This window comes from Mya arenaria, chromosome 3, assembly GCF_026914265.1.
Source record: "Mya arenaria isolate MELC-2E11 chromosome 3, ASM2691426v1".
Lineage (NCBI taxonomy): Eukaryota > Metazoa > Mollusca > Bivalvia > Myida > Myidae > Mya > Mya arenaria.
The window spans coordinates 50,296,352-50,314,285 of NC_069124.1; the positions used below are offsets into that span (position 1 = coordinate 50,296,352).

General features: G+C 33.3%; 1 protein-coding gene across 5 annotated transcripts; it reads left to right on the forward strand.

Moving 5' to 3' along the window:
• Nucleotides 1–132: 132 nt before the first annotated feature.
• On the forward strand, nucleotides 133–16,417 carry LOC128225585 (magnesium transporter NIPA2-like). 5 transcript variants are annotated; one of them, XM_052935469.1, is made up of 8 exons: nucleotides 133–173; nucleotides 1,184–1,258; nucleotides 1,587–1,671; nucleotides 5,525–5,781; nucleotides 6,583–6,639; nucleotides 10,630–10,720; nucleotides 13,006–13,166; nucleotides 13,647–16,417. In XM_052935469.1, the coding sequence occupies exons 4-8, from the start codon at nucleotides 5,544–5,546 to the stop codon at nucleotides 14,432–14,434; spliced, it is 1,335 nt and encodes a 444-aa protein (XP_052791429.1). In that variant the 5' UTR covers nucleotides 133–173; nucleotides 1,184–1,258; nucleotides 1,587–1,671; nucleotides 5,525–5,543; the 3' UTR covers nucleotides 14,435–16,417. The 5 variants fall into 5 exon arrangements, with proteins under 5 accessions (XP_052791429.1, XP_052791430.1, XP_052791431.1 ...); XM_052935470.1 differs by lacking the exons at nucleotides 133–173; nucleotides 1,184–1,258; nucleotides 1,587–1,671 and adding an exon at nucleotides 1,686–1,893; XM_052935471.1 differs by lacking the exons at nucleotides 133–173; nucleotides 1,184–1,258; nucleotides 1,587–1,671 and adding an exon at nucleotides 3,266–3,511.
• Nucleotides 16,418–17,934: the final 1,517 nt, after the last annotated feature.

Genomic DNA, 17,934 nt, shown 5'->3' on the forward strand with positions numbered 1-17,934 from the left:
TGTTGATCAAATTCAATACAGCGGCTACTTCCCGTACTGTACCGTACAACACTCTCCTCAGGGAGCGGCGAAATAAGTGGCGGTTATTTCCCTTGTTACCAATCTGTCCACGAACTTTAGCATATAAATGGAAATTTATTTCAAGTGTGCATTTTGTGATTCAATTGAATTGAGTAAGCATAATCAATTAAATGCCCCTGATTTTGTAATACTTTTGTACAACTTTAACACAATATCGTCATTATAAAGCCTCAGCATTTTTCATTTAACTCCAAGTGTTATAGAAATAATAGATTTTGCTATGGGACTAGCCGGAGTAGGATTTGTTTTTTCCCCAACATCTCTCACCATTATAATGACTGTACAGTACAACTGAAGTTTTTTCAGAACTGTATGTGTTGATATGGATGACAGATAGTTATAGTGGGGTTTTTTTTACCGCTCTGATGACAAAAATCCTAAATGAAAACATTTTGAATGTCTGTGGTCTTAAATAAGCCTGTATGTATGTGAAGTATGAAAAAAATATTGAACAAAAATCATAATGCATCTAAACGTGAAAACAAAGTTCTATAACATAGATATTGAAGAATAAATCCCAAATGCCCATTGCTGATTATACAGCCCAGATTAGCAGAAAATATCCTCAAGATTAATCCCAAATGTAAGACGGTGGGTTCCAGCTGGCAGCATTGTAGACCATAATGGTGAAAGGGCCTAGATGAGAGATTTTAGCACAGAGACTTGAAAGCTGCCCCTGGCTTACTTTAAATTGTTGGCTGTGGCCTCAGTTGGGTAAAATCAGTCTTGACCCTGAAATTAAAAAAATACAACATTTTATGGGCTGCTTATCATGTCATGGGACACAATACAACTATTTATCATGAGTAAGCCAGGGGCAGCTGTTTCGAAATTGCATCATACTTTCAAGTCTGTAGATTTTACAGCTAATACAGGTTCTTAAAAAACTATCATAAATGAGAGATTTTTATTTCATTGATGTAGATTTTACAGCTAATACAGGTTCTTAAAAAACTATCATAAATGAGATATTTTTATTTCATTGATACATCATGTATTATTGGTAAAGATTGTTTGATTTGAAATAAAATGTTTGACTGATGATGCAGCAGATTGTCATAAACTGATAAATCAATGTTTATAGGCATACCTTATATTAAAGGGGCAGAAATCAGGCAACCTTGTTCAACAATAGCTTATTCGAAGATGGAGTTGTGTGCCTTTATTGATTTCTCGGGTATGTCTTATATTTAATTCATAATGAGATAATGGTTAACAAGTAAACAGTATATCTGTACATCAAACTAGGGTATTGCATTGCTCTATCCCACTACAAAATCCTTTATTTATTAAATTAAAAAGGTCTCATCAAAATACATAGTTCCATAAGGCAATTATTTTTCTAATTTTGTTCTAAAGAATCGGTTGGTTATAAAACTAGCTGACCTTAGTAGACCAAGGTATATATAGCTATTGATCAGATCTTGAAATGGTTGATCAGTAATGCTGGCTCTTGTATTATTGACATTGACTAGTGAAGCATAGATTACTATTACTTCTTTCAGAATAAGCTGATCTATAGAATTAAATACGAATGCACAGAAGGTATGGCTGGACGCGTGACAACCTGTTTCAATCGATTAAAACACAGTAAGCACTATGATTATGTATTAATTTGGAACTACTGGTATTTGTGTAGTGTCTTACTCAGTGATCGAATATCTATACTTGGAATAATAGAGCGATGGTTATTGTAACATATTGAATAGTTTTTCAATATTTTATTGGCAGAGGAATTGAATTACTTTTAAATGCAATACAGCCACAGTGCTCTTGGTGATTGAACTGGTTCAGGAAGTTAAGAATATTTGGGTATGTTTTTGTTTAAATGCTTTGTAGATCTAAAGAGAGTCTTTAATGAAAGAAGGAACCATTTTAAATATTTTGTTTCAAGTATATTTTACAGCAATGCATAGGAAATGTATTTCTATAACAGTTGCTTCAAGCTGTCAGATTTATTTTTTATGCGAATGTCTACATTAATAAAAAGAACATATTGACGCCTAAACTTGGTGGAAATAAAATGCAAGGTATTGCGATTTATAAAAGATTAACTACTATTTAACAAAGCTTATATAAGTGTTTCATGCAATGTTACATTGTGGCCTATAATGTTTATGTAAGTTTTATAAGTCCATTGTTGTGCCGTTGGTGGCATTATTCAATTATGTATCTTAAATCAGGGATCTAGAGTCTTAAGCTTATTTTACCTGCATTCAATCTTTACGCATTTGATAGAATACAAGATGTGCATTTTATAGGGACAATGAAAATAGTACTGTAAAGAATTGAATATGTTGAAGAACATTAATATCTTATTGCTTTTTGGTCTGTGCTTTTTGGATAGCTTAGATTATGCAAATACATTGTTTTCATTAACAATTTAGTGTACTGATGCTTGTTTGAATTTTAATTGTATTTTATCATAAAATCTAACTAAAACCATATGTTAATTGTCAAAATTGATTGTCAAGTAACTAAAGTATTATCTTACTTCCTTAGTGACTATGAAATATTATCAAGTAACACACTTTACTGTTCAAATTTGAAGGATGATGTCCTTTCCTTTTTATTTATTTAACAGTTTCTTCTTTGTTTGATTTATTTTTCATGATTATTGCTTGCTTGTTCTTTCAAACCAAACATTCATGTTTAAGTGCAGTTAATGAAGAAACGGAAATCAACACTCGGAAGAATTCAAGCTTTAATATGTTGCATGACTGAAATAAAATTAAGTGTTTTAGCCTGGTTTAACAAGAGTGGGGTAAAAGAGCACATTGTAATTGGCTTAAAAGAACTTGAACTTTAGAAATTTGACAGAAAATGTTAGGTATTGTGTTTATCTGAAGTAATATTATGTTTCACCTGCCAAACTTGTACAGTATGGTTCAAAAAATATCAAATAAATGAAAATTTTGATTATCTTAAGCATTAAATTCTATGTAGGCAGAAATGTGCTCATACTGGTCACCATGAGGGTAGTCATTCTAAAATGCCGTCCAGGCTTCTTCTTTCAATGAGGTTTAGCCTAAACATCATTGAAAAAAGGAGAAGCATTGACGGCATTTTAGAATGACTTCCATGAGTGCAGACGGGAGTTTCGAAATAGGACAGAATGCAGCACCCTTTCATAACTCTTAAGCTAAAATAATAACATTAAATTTAATACTTAACAGGAATGAAAAAATATGTTGATTCGTAAATTTATAATATACTTATACCAATTACTCTTGAACTGTATTACTTTACATGTGAAGGTGGCTACAGATTGAATGATTCCATACAATGGTGACTAATGGAGTAACACCCTACGAATTTAAAGCATTCCATATCTGTGTCATGTTACTTATGAGCTCTAGTCTCGGTCATTCATTAGTCAGTGATCACGCCACATTTATTATTGTCATGAGGAAGAGGTATTTGTTTGTAGGTTTGTGGCCTTTCTTATGTTACTTTTATAGTCAGCTCAGCATATTGTTTATATTGTAACAGTTTTTTAACAATGCTAGAATTAGCTTTGTATATCTCAATTTTATCTCCAGATTTTAGCTGTAACATTGAGTGTCGAATTTTAACAAAACTGTTACAAATATCAGAAATTGTGTGTGTCTTTCCACAGATTTTACTATAATTTTTTCAGTAGCAATATTTTTGTCAGTCGGTCAGCAAACCCCAAACAAACTATTTATTAATTGTGTATAAGTGTATAGAATTGTACAGAAATTGTAATAATTATATTAGTAAAATGTGTTTGTCTGTTTAACAGATATTGGTATTAAATAGAAGCCTTCAGGCATTATGGTTGCAGTCCTATGACAAGTACATTGTTTGTCCTCTCATCTCACCAACAGTACATGAAAAGAAGGCATTGTGAAAATGTTTCAATAATGATATTACCAGTGTTTGCTTTCAATGTATTCGTCTGTTGTATTTAAAGCTTAGGATTGTTTGCATTTTTATATTGACATTGACCATTGTTATTTAACATCTTTGGACCTACTGGAATGACACAAGTTATGTGCACTTGATTCTTTGGAATTTAAAAAGAATGGTTTTAATAAAAGTGGCTGTACTGTGTAATGTAAGGTATAATGTCATTTCCTTTATTTCATTAGTTGGTACTAAGCTAGCAAGTACATTTCAATGGAATATATATATGTCCCTGATTGAATAGTTACATTGTTTTTGTCTGTTTCATAGATGGGTGTGTTTTGTCTCTAGTGGCTTTCTTACATTATTGTGTCAATTTGTAAAAAATGAAATAATCATTTTATAATGATATTTTAGTTTTGAAAACAAAAATATTTTGAGCAATTGTTAGCAATGATCATATATCAATGTGACAAAAACTGAAAAAGTCTTTAAACAAACTTGAAAATTGCAAAAAAAAATAAAAAATTTGTTTATGTTTTAAATATAACTACTTTAAAACATTGAAATTTAAGATGAACTGAGATCAAATCTGCTGTTGTAAGTAGTTATGAAAATATTTTACTCATACAAACGACCTTGTAGGGTGCAAATGCTAATCATTCATTATATACAAGTCCATCCATCTGCTCCAGTCAGCTTCTAGGCAGGTGAATCAGCTGGTAGCACAGTGAGATACCTACTCATGGGCTGGCTAGGGGATTACTTATACATTACCTGCAAATTTTACCTCAATTTACTTGTTGTTCATGTGTTTGGCTGGAATTCTGTGCTTCTTTATCATTTTTGATCAACACAATTTGTAAGTTTCATAATTTCTCTTTGATTTCATTGCAAGCCTTGACTTTTCCAAGGCAATGCACTGTTTTGCATTGTTACAGGTCTGAGGAACTTAATAATTCATTTTATTACTCTTTTTAAACATCGCAGCCATTTGTTGCACTTAAAACTTGTAAAAGATAAGTTTGTATTCCTAATGGGCTTATTTAAAAGTTATACATGAAGAATATCGCAGCTACAAGCTGTGTACACATCACAATAAAGCTAGAATATAGAGGATAATTGTTTCTTTCACTGTAATATCATAATATTTTATGCAGAAGTAGCACCAAAATCTTATTTTATGAGTAGCGTAGCTACGAGTTAAATATTTACTGTTGATGTTCACGAGGTGAAATCTATAACAATCTTACACAGAAACAAACATTTTTTTTTCTGTTTGATATACATTTAAAAAGGATTTAAAATGATAGCTTACTGTAGTTCTTCAGGAAAGTATGCCAAAATGTAAGCAATTGTAACATCATTTCGAAAATCATGTCCTAGAAATTGTGTCCCAGCCCTGTGCACACTGACATTTGAAGAATAGAGCAGGCCGAAAATTCAAAACAGTGAAAAATATCTAATTGTTATTTCACTGTTTCATTATTTCTATTTTACTGATAAATCTCTATAAATCACCGAAAAACATATAACAAAAGCTCATATAAACTAATATAACACGTCCTTCCAGGCTTGATTGAGCCACAGCTATGAGTACCACCCTGGATGCAGGGCTGGGGCCGGGGTCGACCACCACCCCCATGTTGGACCCAAACTCCACCCTGGCAAATAACATGACAACAACAGCAGCCCCAGAGAGGGCCATATCGGATTTCTGGATCGGCCTCATCCTGGCCGTGAGCTCCAGCCTGTTTATCGGGTCCAGCTTCATCTTACAGAAACTTGGGCTAATGAGTATGGGCAAGAAAGAGGGAAACACTCGTGCTAGTGAGTCTTTTATAAATGTTTACAGTCGAAACCTGTTGGATCGATATCCTAGGGACAGGCCTTCATCCTTGTGAATATCTAGCGTAGAGGGAAAGCTTACATAGAGTAAAAATAAATCGGTCCTGTACAACAAGTTTGAGGAAATGGAGCCAAGCGATATCGAGCTAACAGGTTTTGACTGTAGTATCTGATTTAACTTTCATGTTATTTTAATAATTACAACAAAAATATCAAATGAGTTTTAAATGATTGAAATGATGACCTGGGGCAGTATTCATAAAACATCTTAAGTTGACCTGGGGAAGTATTCATAAAACATCTTAAGTCATTTCCTAACTTAAGTCGATTTCTTTATTTAACATTATTTGGAATATTGCTACTTCTCCAAATATAAGTCATAATTTTCAGCATTTATTTTTAAACATGCATCTAATATTTGTACTTTAAAGTTGTTCTAGACAAATGCTAAGTAAGCATAATGATAATGTTTACAAGAAAAAAGATTGCAAAGCATAGTATTTTTATGGAAAAGTAATTTCTAGATCAATATTAAAGCATTTCAAGTCTATAATTTGAAACCTTACACATTTACTGTACCAGTTATTTGCAATTGTAAATAATAGAGCTATATGTAACAGACTATGTATTAGGTGTGGCCTATGATTGTGAATTACTTATATGCACTGAACTATAGTGGGTAAGCCATAAATGTCTTTTAATCTGTGGTTACGTTTATTATTCTGTAATCATCTATGACTTATGTATATGTAATTTTATAATGATTTGTGACCCGCATTTCAGGTGAGGGTGGACACAGGTACCTGCTTGAGTGGAAATGGTGGATCGGCATGGGACTCAGTAAGTGAATCGTGGAGAGAAAATAGACCCCCAGATCCAGAGGGATCCATGCATACTATATCCTCTGGCAGGGGAAAAATCTCCCTGAATTCCGATACATCCCATGGTCACCCGTCAGGGGATCAATATCCTCTGGAATTTAAAAACACATTTTTTTTAAAAAACTAGTGCAAGTTTGACAGTGGAAAGCATCCATAATATTATGAGTATAAAATTTCATGAGGGACCATGATGACTAAGTCCAAAAAAATATTATAATTAGAGTGTCTTTCTGTATTTATCCTCTATCATAAATGTAGATATTGCGCAAAATTTCGCTGCTGAAGGGCACCCTCTTTCCACTCTAGTATCTGCCAAGGGGCCTTATAATTCTAGGCATTTGGGAACACCTACCATATTTACACCGTAATTTTGGGTGAAATTTCACAAAAAGCATTGAGTTGAGAATGAAAATTCCAAGCTTTATCTTGGAATTTCTGCAATACTGCAATAATTTGATGCATTTGCTCAATCTTAATGGCTCAGAACAAATTAGATGCCTGTCAAACATCAGACTGAAGCTGGAATTACAGAATGAGTCATACAAATATGTACTGCATGCAATGAAAAACATTGAATAGCCCCCAAAATGGATTATTTTACACTCGGATCTAGATATCCTTTCTCATGGGGGACAAATTTTTATGTTGGGGTGATATTCTCTAAATTTCAATCTAGCTGAATTGTTGAATATGTCAGCCCTGATTTAAGGACTGTAATTTAATATGACTGTCAGAAGTCATTGTCAGAGTAATAGTTTCCGAACCCACAACCCAAGTACTTGAAATTATACACGAGCGTTTCAAGTTAGTGTATAATTTCAAGTGAGGGTAGTAAGTCAGATGCCACTGTATTGTTCCCTGTTGTCATGAGTAACATCCAATAACAAGAATGTGTTATTTAAGGATTGATCCCATTTTTTCTTGTGTTCATGCTGTTTGAATGCAGTAGGGCACGCGTGTAAATTCCATGAAGCACCATCGATACTTATAATCACATTTAACAAAATATATTCATTACGATTTAAAATTTGCAGTATCTTCTGCAATTGAGTATATATTTGTTCTTAAAAAAAAGAAACCGACAACATATGTTTGAATAGAGAACAGCTGATTTTTTTAATAGCCTATATCATTGGTTAAATAACGTTGCACTCATCCAATCAGAGCGCAATATTGAAATAAACTATGATGTCATTACTCCTTGCGTGTTGTACATAGTGAACATCAAGATTTATCTATACAAATCAGGCGCGTAGCGTGGCATACTCGTTTACTCGTTCGAGTAAACTTCTGAACTGAAAGTAAACAAAATAAAAATCATTTTTAAATGTGAAAAAGACAATGGAAATATTTCGAATGGATATAGGGGGGTCTAGCATAGATAAATTCTCACTTACTGTAAGTATTAAACGGATTAAATATACTAGTATCCAACTCTTATAACAAAATACGCCAATTATTTAGTTGCTCAGTAGAGCTAGCGCTGTGTCAACTCTGTTTACGAACGGTAACCTAGCTCGAGTATTTATTATGTTTAACTGAATGACCTCGCAACTGAACATGGAGATACAAAGGCTGTACCATACAGAAGCGGTATCTTACGGTTCGTGTTCATCGTCACTCTTGTAGTTGTCGAGTACATTCACAGTGCCTCATCCCTATGTCTAAGATGTTGCAGAATGAAAAATGCAATCTTGTTAAAGCTTCGTTAGAGGCAAGGGTTTAACAGCCCAACTCGTTAATGATATGAACGATGATGGTACTTGGGACAATTTGTTTACTAAAGCGGTGGTTTTGGCGCAGCAGGTTGGAGTGGAGCCTTTGATTACTCGTAACGCTAAAAGGCAGAAAAACAGGCCTAATGCACCAGCAGCAACACCATCAGAATTCTTGAGAAGAAACATGTATAATCCATTCGTAGACCATCTCATTACAGAATTAAGGGATCGTCTTCTTATTCCACATGGGCGTTTTGGGCACAGTACCTCATTCCAAACCAGGTTGTTGAGTTGGAAAATGAGACGGTGCAGTAAGTCTTTACAAAATTTGAGGCTGATATCAATGGCGACAATGATCAATTCTGCAACGAAGCTCGACGTTGGAAAACCAGATGGACAGCAGTGACGCCGGAAGATGTCCCAAACTCACTTGAAACAGCTATAAAAAGAGCTCCATTGAAATTGTATCCAAAGATAAGAATGTGCCTGTCAATTTTACTGGCTATACCAGTTTCTATGGCAACAGCAGAAAAGTCGTTTTCGACAATAAAGTGCGTGAAAACGTATCTGAGAAACAACATTACAACAGAACGGCTCTCTAGGTTAGGTTTGATGAACATTTACAGAGAAAGGGAGATCAGTTCCGAGAGTGTGGTTGACATCTTTGCTAGGCGCAAGAATAGAAGATTAGCTCTTATAGTTCGTGTTTTAACAATGAAAAGGAACAATATATCAAACAGACAATTCTTAACTTGAAAATTTTTATATAACGTCTGTAGTTATTTATCTTACCGAACTATAACAACTGGTAGTTATACCTTTGAAGTAGATCATGAATTTGAACCTTGATATATCCGATCGAATGAGAATGTGTTTTGTTGAAAGTCTGGCAAAAAAAACTTAAAAAACAATACAGTTGATATCAATAAAAGCCCTTAAACCCCTGATTTTGAGTTCTTTTTAAAAAAAATCTGGGGGAGGACCCCCATATCCCCCGCAAACAAATCCATATTTCGAGTAAACTCAATTTTGCCCACGCTACGCCCCTGCAAATGTCTAGGTGAATATGTGAGTAGTTTATATTGTTTAAGCTCTGTCTATCAGTTATCGTTTCCAAATAAGGAGTTAATGTATTGCAAAAACAAAGGAAATGCTCCCAAACACGGTAAAGGTGATCATGGGCTTCAATGTTCATGTTTTGATAAAAAAACATTATTTTAACATATATTGTAATATGCCTGCCTTGAAAAGTCATCAATATAAAATTATACCACAGCGCTGGAGATTATGGATGTCCTCATTTAATTTGAGTGGATTTTGGTTACCATATTTAATACACTGCATGATAAATGCAAATTATTATTCTCTATATTGATGATATAATTAAACTCTTAAAAGATTAATTTAAAATTTTGTATAGTATGGTGGCTTAACTCCAATTTCCAAATTTAAACTCATAGGAAAATGATTTAGTTGATTGAGGATGGATAAAGAAATGGAATATGTTTAAAACACTGTCATATGTTTGAAAATATGTTTGCCTTAAAATGAAAGAATGTTGAAGTATACATGACTACAGTCAAATCCCATTGGCTTAAACTCCTTAGGGGACTGGCAAAAATACCTGAGTCTTGGGAAATTTTAGCCAAGCAAGAATGCTTACATTCAGTAGAAAGAAATCATTCCTGTACATTCAGTTTGAGCCAATGAGAAAAAAATGGAGCCCGAAGTAAGTTCGAGGCAATGGGGCTCGAATTAACGGTGTTCGGCTGTATATTATTCCCTTTATCTACAATCTGTATTCATGTTACGTTTTTTTATCTAGAACTTTAAAGGGTCAACATCTCCTTATTTTCCAACATATAACTATGAACATGAATGGGGTTTTATTCTGCTATGATAAATTACAATAACAAATCCTACTCCCAACTTTAATTGATACCGATACTAATTAAGCACATTTGTTTTTCTAAGAAAAGTATATTTTTGAAGCAATGGTGTTGTCATTTTAGGAAGTTGAGGCTTTGGAATCTTAAAAAAAACTTAAACTGTGATCATATTGGAAATCTGTTCAAGATATATAATAAAGATAAATGGAACAAGACACATTACTCTGTCTAAACTATTTGTCAAATTATGCCCCTTTGCAAACTAAAGAAAAAGTGGCTAAATGTTGGCATCTGCTTATAGTTTTCTTGTTGAATGTTACATTGTTACTTCTGCTATTTCAGTGGTTCTTGGAGAGGTCTGTAACTTTGTGGCATTCACGTTTGCCCCGGCCACACTCGTCACCCCGCTCGGAGCCTTAAGTGTCATCTTTAGGTGAGCAGAACTTTCAGTCATGTGAAGAATTTAACACAGAATGTTACCATGCAGTCAGAGGAATGCCATGCTCATTAAGGGGTTTACAGATTTGTAACTTTACTCAAACCTCCTAAATATCTGAATCAAATAAGTTGTTGTTGTTTTTTTAGGGGGGGGGGGGGGGAAACAGTTGCTTGGTTTTTAGAATTAGAATTTTCTTAAATTATTTAGTAAACTGCTTCATTAACATTAAACTTCTATCAGATTTGACTTTCTTTTATATTCATGTTGCTTAGTATGGATGCTAACATTTTACTTTAATACATCTTCAAGTGTATATACCATATTGTGGTAATAAGAATAAGTGTTATATTTTCAAGCAAAAGTGTCACAGTGTTGCCACCAGCAACCAACCACAGCTTTGGCAATGCTGCAATATCAGTTTCATTAAGCTTTTTTTATGTATATGATCTTGTCTAAATAGTCTTCATTTTTTTTAAATACACCATTAGATCCTTTTCATGACCACAAATACACATACAATATATACAAATATGAATGCAGAATGTGTTGGCTGATATGCTCTAAATGTCTTTTAAGACCCGTGCATTTTAGAATGATCTCCTATTCGCTTATAAAACAAAACAGTAATTAATTCAGATAGACTTTACAATTTCATCTGACATAAGTAATAAATATGCATAACGCATGATAGCATTCTGCAATTCATAGGGTGATAGCACAGAGCAGTGATGGATCTTTAATATATATACCGGTATACAATTTATCATGTCAGAGCAATGCACAACAGGAAGATATGAAGTAAATTTGTCGCACATGCATGTATTTTATGCAGATGTTTTCTGTCAAAGACCTAGTTCCCTGCTGTGGTCTGTGTGCAGGTCTGACTTTGACTATAGAAAACTTCAAGGATATCCATATCATTGTTTTGCAACTTTGTTTTTCTAGCTGGATTACCAATATCTTTATTATTGATCACCTTGTATACATAGAGCTACAGAACAGAATATTTAATAACAAGAAAGTCAATATGGAAAAATATTGTACAAAATGGCAAAAATACAAATATTCGTACATAATGATCAATCCAAATTACAAAAACAAATTACATTCGCTATGTTTGAGTATATGCAACTGCCTTACAACGAAGTCTTTATAGAAGATGAACAAGTAGTGTACAGAAAATTTAGTTAATTAGACTGTAGTTATTAAAATAGATATTAACAGCAGTTTTAAAACTTAAATACATTTTAATTATTTGCATGAACTATATAATGTACATTTAAGAATTTATATAAATGATTATAAAAAATGAATGTATTTAATATATATACTTGAAATCAAATTAAGGAGTATAGTTTATTAAACATTAAAGTAATATCAGTGTGAATACTTAAAATACTTTTAATTATTTGGATAAGCTATATACGGCAATGTAAACTGAGAATTTATTTATATGATAGCTTGAATCATCCTTATCATTTTGAAATTACAACAGCAAACATTTCTGTTCTATTTCAGTTTAAGTAACTATAGGTTATAAACAAAAATATAGACATATTATTTTGCAATGTTGAAATTTTCTCTCAGGAGGTCCTGAATAAATGACGATCAATTTAAGGTTGATAACAGCACAAGAGCGAACAGGGAATTAAGTTCAAATTACTGCAACAGCGTGCTAAGACTTGACCAAGAGATATACATATTAAGCAACATGTGTCAATTGATAAACAATCATATCTTTAATTATGTAAAAGAATTGCAGAAAGATTTAACAAGGTTTGATTTAAGAACAAAGGTATTTGGTGTAAAATTTAAGCCAACTATTGACCCCACAAGATTGTTAAAGATTACCAAATGTTTTTATGAAAATTGTCTGAAAATCATTTATTGTGTAATCAATGAGATGATTATGCATTTACCCAATATGTTTTATTGTTCATAATTGAGCATTTGAACACGACTGGGCGCATTATGTCATAAACTAGGACATGATAGTTGAATAATAATGTGAATAGTTGCTGGTTATAATCATGCAAACTAACCTTCATTAGAAAACAACCTACATTGTCAGCCAATGAAATTTCTGATAGGCAATCATTACGTACTAGGCTTAATCATTAAGAATTTCAGCTATCGCAGGTGTTTAAAGGTCCGCCTACTGCCACTCACTCCATACACATTCCCTGCGTCAGATTTTTCTCACTCTGCCCATTCTTAATCATTAAGATTTTAATTCATGTTAATACTGGTACTAAAAAATAAATACATATTTATTTCAGTGCTATACTTGCCTCATATTTCCTGAAGGAGCGCCTGAACCTTCTCGGGAAACTGGGCTGCCTTCTGTGTATTCTGGGCTCCACTGTGATGGTCATACACTCCCCTAAAAACTCTGAGATCAAAACCATGGAGGAACTTCTACACAAAGTACAGCAGCCAGGTCAGAGGAATTAATATGTCTCTGATGATTTTAGGTTTATAAGTTCAGTACCTCTTATGGGTCAGGTAGGAAGATATTTACAAATGTCATAGCCATGGTGTCAATACCCTGGTATCTTGGTTCTTTTCATAGTCTTGCAAAAGCATTAACCTTAGTCATATATTTGAAAGTGTTTAAGATATTCACATGTAATTTAGCACACATGTTCATGATGACAAACAGCATAAGAGGGGCAAGTCCCATTACTCTGGCTATATTTGTTTTGTTATGCTCTGGTTAACTGAGGAAAAACAAAACAAGCATCGGCATAAGTTTGATAGCTTGTTTGTCTTAAACGATACTGGTTTGATTCTTTCTATTCAAGACAATAAATTTCAAACTAGTATTATTTTCTAGTTGAACTCTTATTTCTTCAATATTAAAGTCTAAAATAGGTCCATTGCAATTAATATTTTTATACATAATCATTTGTTCTTTCAGCTATCCTGACATTGGTTGGAGTGTTTATCATCGCAGCCATCATTGGGATTGTATTCCTTGCCCCACGGTGGGGCCAAACCAATGTGGTGGTCTATGTGTTCATATGCTCCACCCTGGGGGCACTGACTGTCACTGGAGCTAAGGGGATGGGGGTCGCCCTCAAGCAGACTTTTGAGGGAGAGCAACAGTTTACTAACTGGCTCACTTACGTTATGTTGGCTGTTGTGGCCGTGAACATATTGTTTCAGATTAATTTTCTGAATAAAGCATTAGATACATTCAATACTGCTGTGGTTACACCGACGTATTACGTGTTATTTAATTCCGCTGTTGCAATAGTCACTTTGACACTCTTTCAGGAGTTTAATCAGTTGACAGTTTACGATATCATTGGCGAAATAATTGGATTTTTCGTTATAGTCGTTGGTATATTCGTACTCAATGCGTTTAAAGACATGGATATATCATTGCGTAATTTACCGAAAGCAAAGAAAGCTGGTCAAGAAATTGATATCAACGACGGCACAAAAATGCCCGTCTTGAAGAAAGACAACGATCTTGTTCTTGAAATCAGGGAAAACGAAAGTGAAGACGAAAATGACTCGCTACTATTGGAATGCCACGATAGTCCTGTGTATGTTGATGATGACCACTTAGAGATTGGGGAGGTTGCGTTCAAAATGCCAAAACGTTTCTTCAGTAATGGGCATCTTAAGGCCAACGGTCATGTTAATAAACTTGATATAGAAGATGACAAGCATTTTAATAATGAAGTCACTCATTTCTGATCTGTGATATAATGTTGCAATGTTAAATATCAGTATATTTATTGATTTGTTTTTGTATTTCTAGGTAGAATATGTTTATTATTTCCAAATAGGGTATTATTAGATTTATTTTGTTCAGTTTTGTCTTTTGTTATTGTATAAACATTTTATATTTCTGGATATTATTTGTTAATTTTACTGAAGTTTAAACCTTAACAAATGACCTTTTTAAACTATATGAAAAGAGATTACCAAAATGTTTTTATTTTATTTCCTACTCCGTTTTCCAAGACAAGCAGTCTTTGATGTTGAAGCACGTCAGTGTCCAAAAAGGAACACGCATTTCTATGATATTATTTGTATATTTTTTATTTGATCAAGCTGTGTCTGTATACATAGCAGTTTATTATTCATGGCTTCTATTTACCATTCAGTTAATTAAGATCATCCATACCTGACTGGTATTATGTGTAGCTGTTTGCTCTTGGGTGGAAGATTCAGATATGTTCAGTGATATAATGTATAACTTTAAAAACAAAGTATTCTCTTGATGCTATGTATCAATATTGTTTTGGCAAAAGGCCAGTTTTTTATGAGAAAAACAATAATTTATAAATACTACATACACATATAATGGAAAGAAAAGGGTAAGAAGAGGAAAATAGAATGCACGGCTACAGTGTAAAGATTTTATGACTACAGTTTCAGAGTATATATGTTATGTCGGTTTCAGATTATGTATATTATGACTACAGTTTCAGAGTAAAGATATTATGACTACAGTTTCAGTTTATATATGTTATGGCAGTTCAGAGTATGTATGTTATGACTACAGTTTCAGAGTATGTATGTTATGACTACAGTTTCAGAGTAAAGATGTTAAGACTACAGTTTCAGAGTAAAGATGTTAAGTCTACAGTTTCAAAGTAAAGATGTTAAGTCTACAGTTTCAGAGTATAAATTTTATGACTACAGTTTCAGAGTATGTATGTTAAGTCTACAGTTTCAGAGTAAAGATGTTTAGTCTACAGTTTTAGAGTAAAGATGTTAAGTCTACAGTTTTAGAGTAAAGATGTTAAGTCTACAGTTTCAAAGTAAAGATGTTAAGTCTACAGTTTCAGAGTATAAATTTTATGACTACAGTTTCAGAGTATGTATGTTAAGTCTACAGTTTCAGAGTAAAGATGTTAAGTCTACAGTTTCAGAGTATAACTTTTATGACTACAGTTTTAGAGTAAAGATGTTAAGTCTACAGTTTCAGAGTAAAGATGTTTACTCTACAGTTTCAGAATAAAGATGTTAAGTCTACAGTTTCAGAGTATAAATTGTATGACTACAGTTTCAGAGTAAAGCTGTTAAGTCTACAGTTTAAGACAGTAAAGCTGTTATGACTACAGTTTCAGAGTATAAATTGCATGACTACAGTTTCAGAGTAAAGATGTTAAGACTACAGTTTAAGACAGTAAAGCTGTTATGACTACAGTTTCAGAGTATAAATTGTTTGACTACAGTTTCAGAGTATAAATTGCATGACTACGGTTTAAGAGTAAAGCTGTTATGACTACAGTTTAAGACAGTAAAGCTGTTATGACTACAGTTTCAGAGTATAAATTTTATTACTACAGTTTAAGACGGTAAAGCTGTTATGACTACAGTTTTAAAGTATGGATGTTTGCATACAGTATCAGAGTACAGATGTCCTGACTACAGTACCAGAGTAAAGATGTTATGGCTCAATATAAGAGTAAAGCTGTTATGACTACAGTTTAAGAGTATGAATGTTTGACTATAGTTTCAGGGTATAGATGTTATGACTTCAGTTTCAGCGTATTTTTATTTTGTCACATCAGTCATATTGTTTGTTAATGTTTTATTTATGAAGTCTCAGATAGCTGCCATCTCATTGTAGATCATGATACTCTATTTGTGGAGTTTAAAATTTTGTATACGTTTTCTAGTTATTGTTTAAGTATAAATCTTTGAATAAAACAGAGAAAAGAGTTAGTTTGTGTGAAAATGTCTAAGGATTCTGAAGATGTAATGTATTACAGTGGTCGAAATTAACCCAAGCCCACTAGCCCTGCACTGTCGAAATTAACACAAGCCCACTAGCCTGCACTGGTAAAATATGTTTCGGTCTTGCGCAAATTCTGAATTTTATATAGCAGGGCTTGTTAAAAAAATTATGCCAAAAGTATAAGAATTCGGGCTTGTTCATCCAAAAGTCTAATTTCAATGACTGATATTAGGTGGTCTAAATTGATATACAGAGAAATGGCTCACACTGGCAATATGCTTACAAATGTTCAAGTACATGTACCTTAGATCCCAAAGAGTGCATTGTGGCTTATCATTGTGAATCTTGCTTTGTCAAGCATAAAGAGATTTTATTTAAAAACTTGAGCTTAGTAACCCTCTAGCGTTTGTTCCTAAAGTTGCATTTTTACCCGATCCTCATAACAATGACAGTCTTTGTGAAAGCTATAACACTTAGATAATGGTCATTTGGGTAAAAACAAATCACTAGGTCAAACATTCTTGAAAGTCGCCTTTTTTGTCCAATCTTCATGAAAAAGCACATACCGAGATACATGTTCATGATCGTACGTTTGTACTGCACGGACTCAAAATAAACGTTTCTTGACCTTTCACATTTTATACTCAATCTTCATGAAACTTGATACGGATGGTTTTCAATGATATCTGATGCAATTTCGTGATCGGTAATGTTGAGAACAAACCACTAAACAAAGTGCAAACAAACTTCTTAAAACTCTTAAGCCCTTATTTTATGTCCAGTCATTATGCGTTCGTTCGTCTGAAATCTATGCCAAGTTATAATAAGGTCATAAGCGATCGTAAAAGCTGCACTCTCGCAGATATACTGTTTTGGCAAGTTATTATTTTTTGTCTTTTAATGAGCCAAGTTTTGCGTAATTGTCTGAAAACCGGCAATATAAGACTGCTGAAAAAAGATCAGATCGAAGTTTTAAATATAAACGCTCGAAAATGGATGTTTTATAGCTTAAAAGGACTGTACACCAGATTGGCATCAAAAGAAGTTTTTTTCTGTAACGAATCTCATGACAATTATTTCATAAAATGTTTAACTCTTTCGGATATCATAATTGTAAAAAAATACCAAAATGTAAAAAATAAATCGAGTCGGAGACCGGGTTAGAACCGGTGTCGCCAACATTGCATTCCAGTGTTGTATCCACTGTGCTATGAAGGCTTACCCTTAACGGTTGGAATATTTAAGCTATATACCTAACTTGGTAATATCACGTCGACTAGCCAATCACGCATAAGGAATGAAATCTACTAGGTAGAAATACCTAGTCTTAATGGCAAAATCGAAAAAACTGCGAAAAATAAATAAATTGTAAACTATGTGGTACTTCAGTTTGTAAGTTCCAATGCATTGTACACATAGATTCCAAGTTTATGTCAGTTTTCGACACAATTTTTTTTTCGCTATTTCATCATACGGAGTACAACCCCTTTAATTAAAGCGTTAC

What these genes read in the sequence shown, in the direction of transcription:
- LOC128225585 (XM_052935469.1), top strand. Translation starts at nt 5,544, where the DNA reads ATGAGTACCACCCTGGATGCAGGGCTGGGGCCGGGGTCGACCACCACC. An exon ending in GTGGATCGGCATGGGACTCA is followed by an intron (nt 6,640 to 10,629) that starts GTAAGTGAATCG and finishes CTGCTATTTCAG; the next exon opens with TGGTTCTTGGAGAGGTCTGT. An exon ending in GCCTTAAGTGTCATCTTTAG is followed by an intron (nt 10,721 to 13,005) that starts GTGAGCAGAACT and finishes TATTTATTTCAG; the next exon opens with TGCTATACTTGCCTCATATT.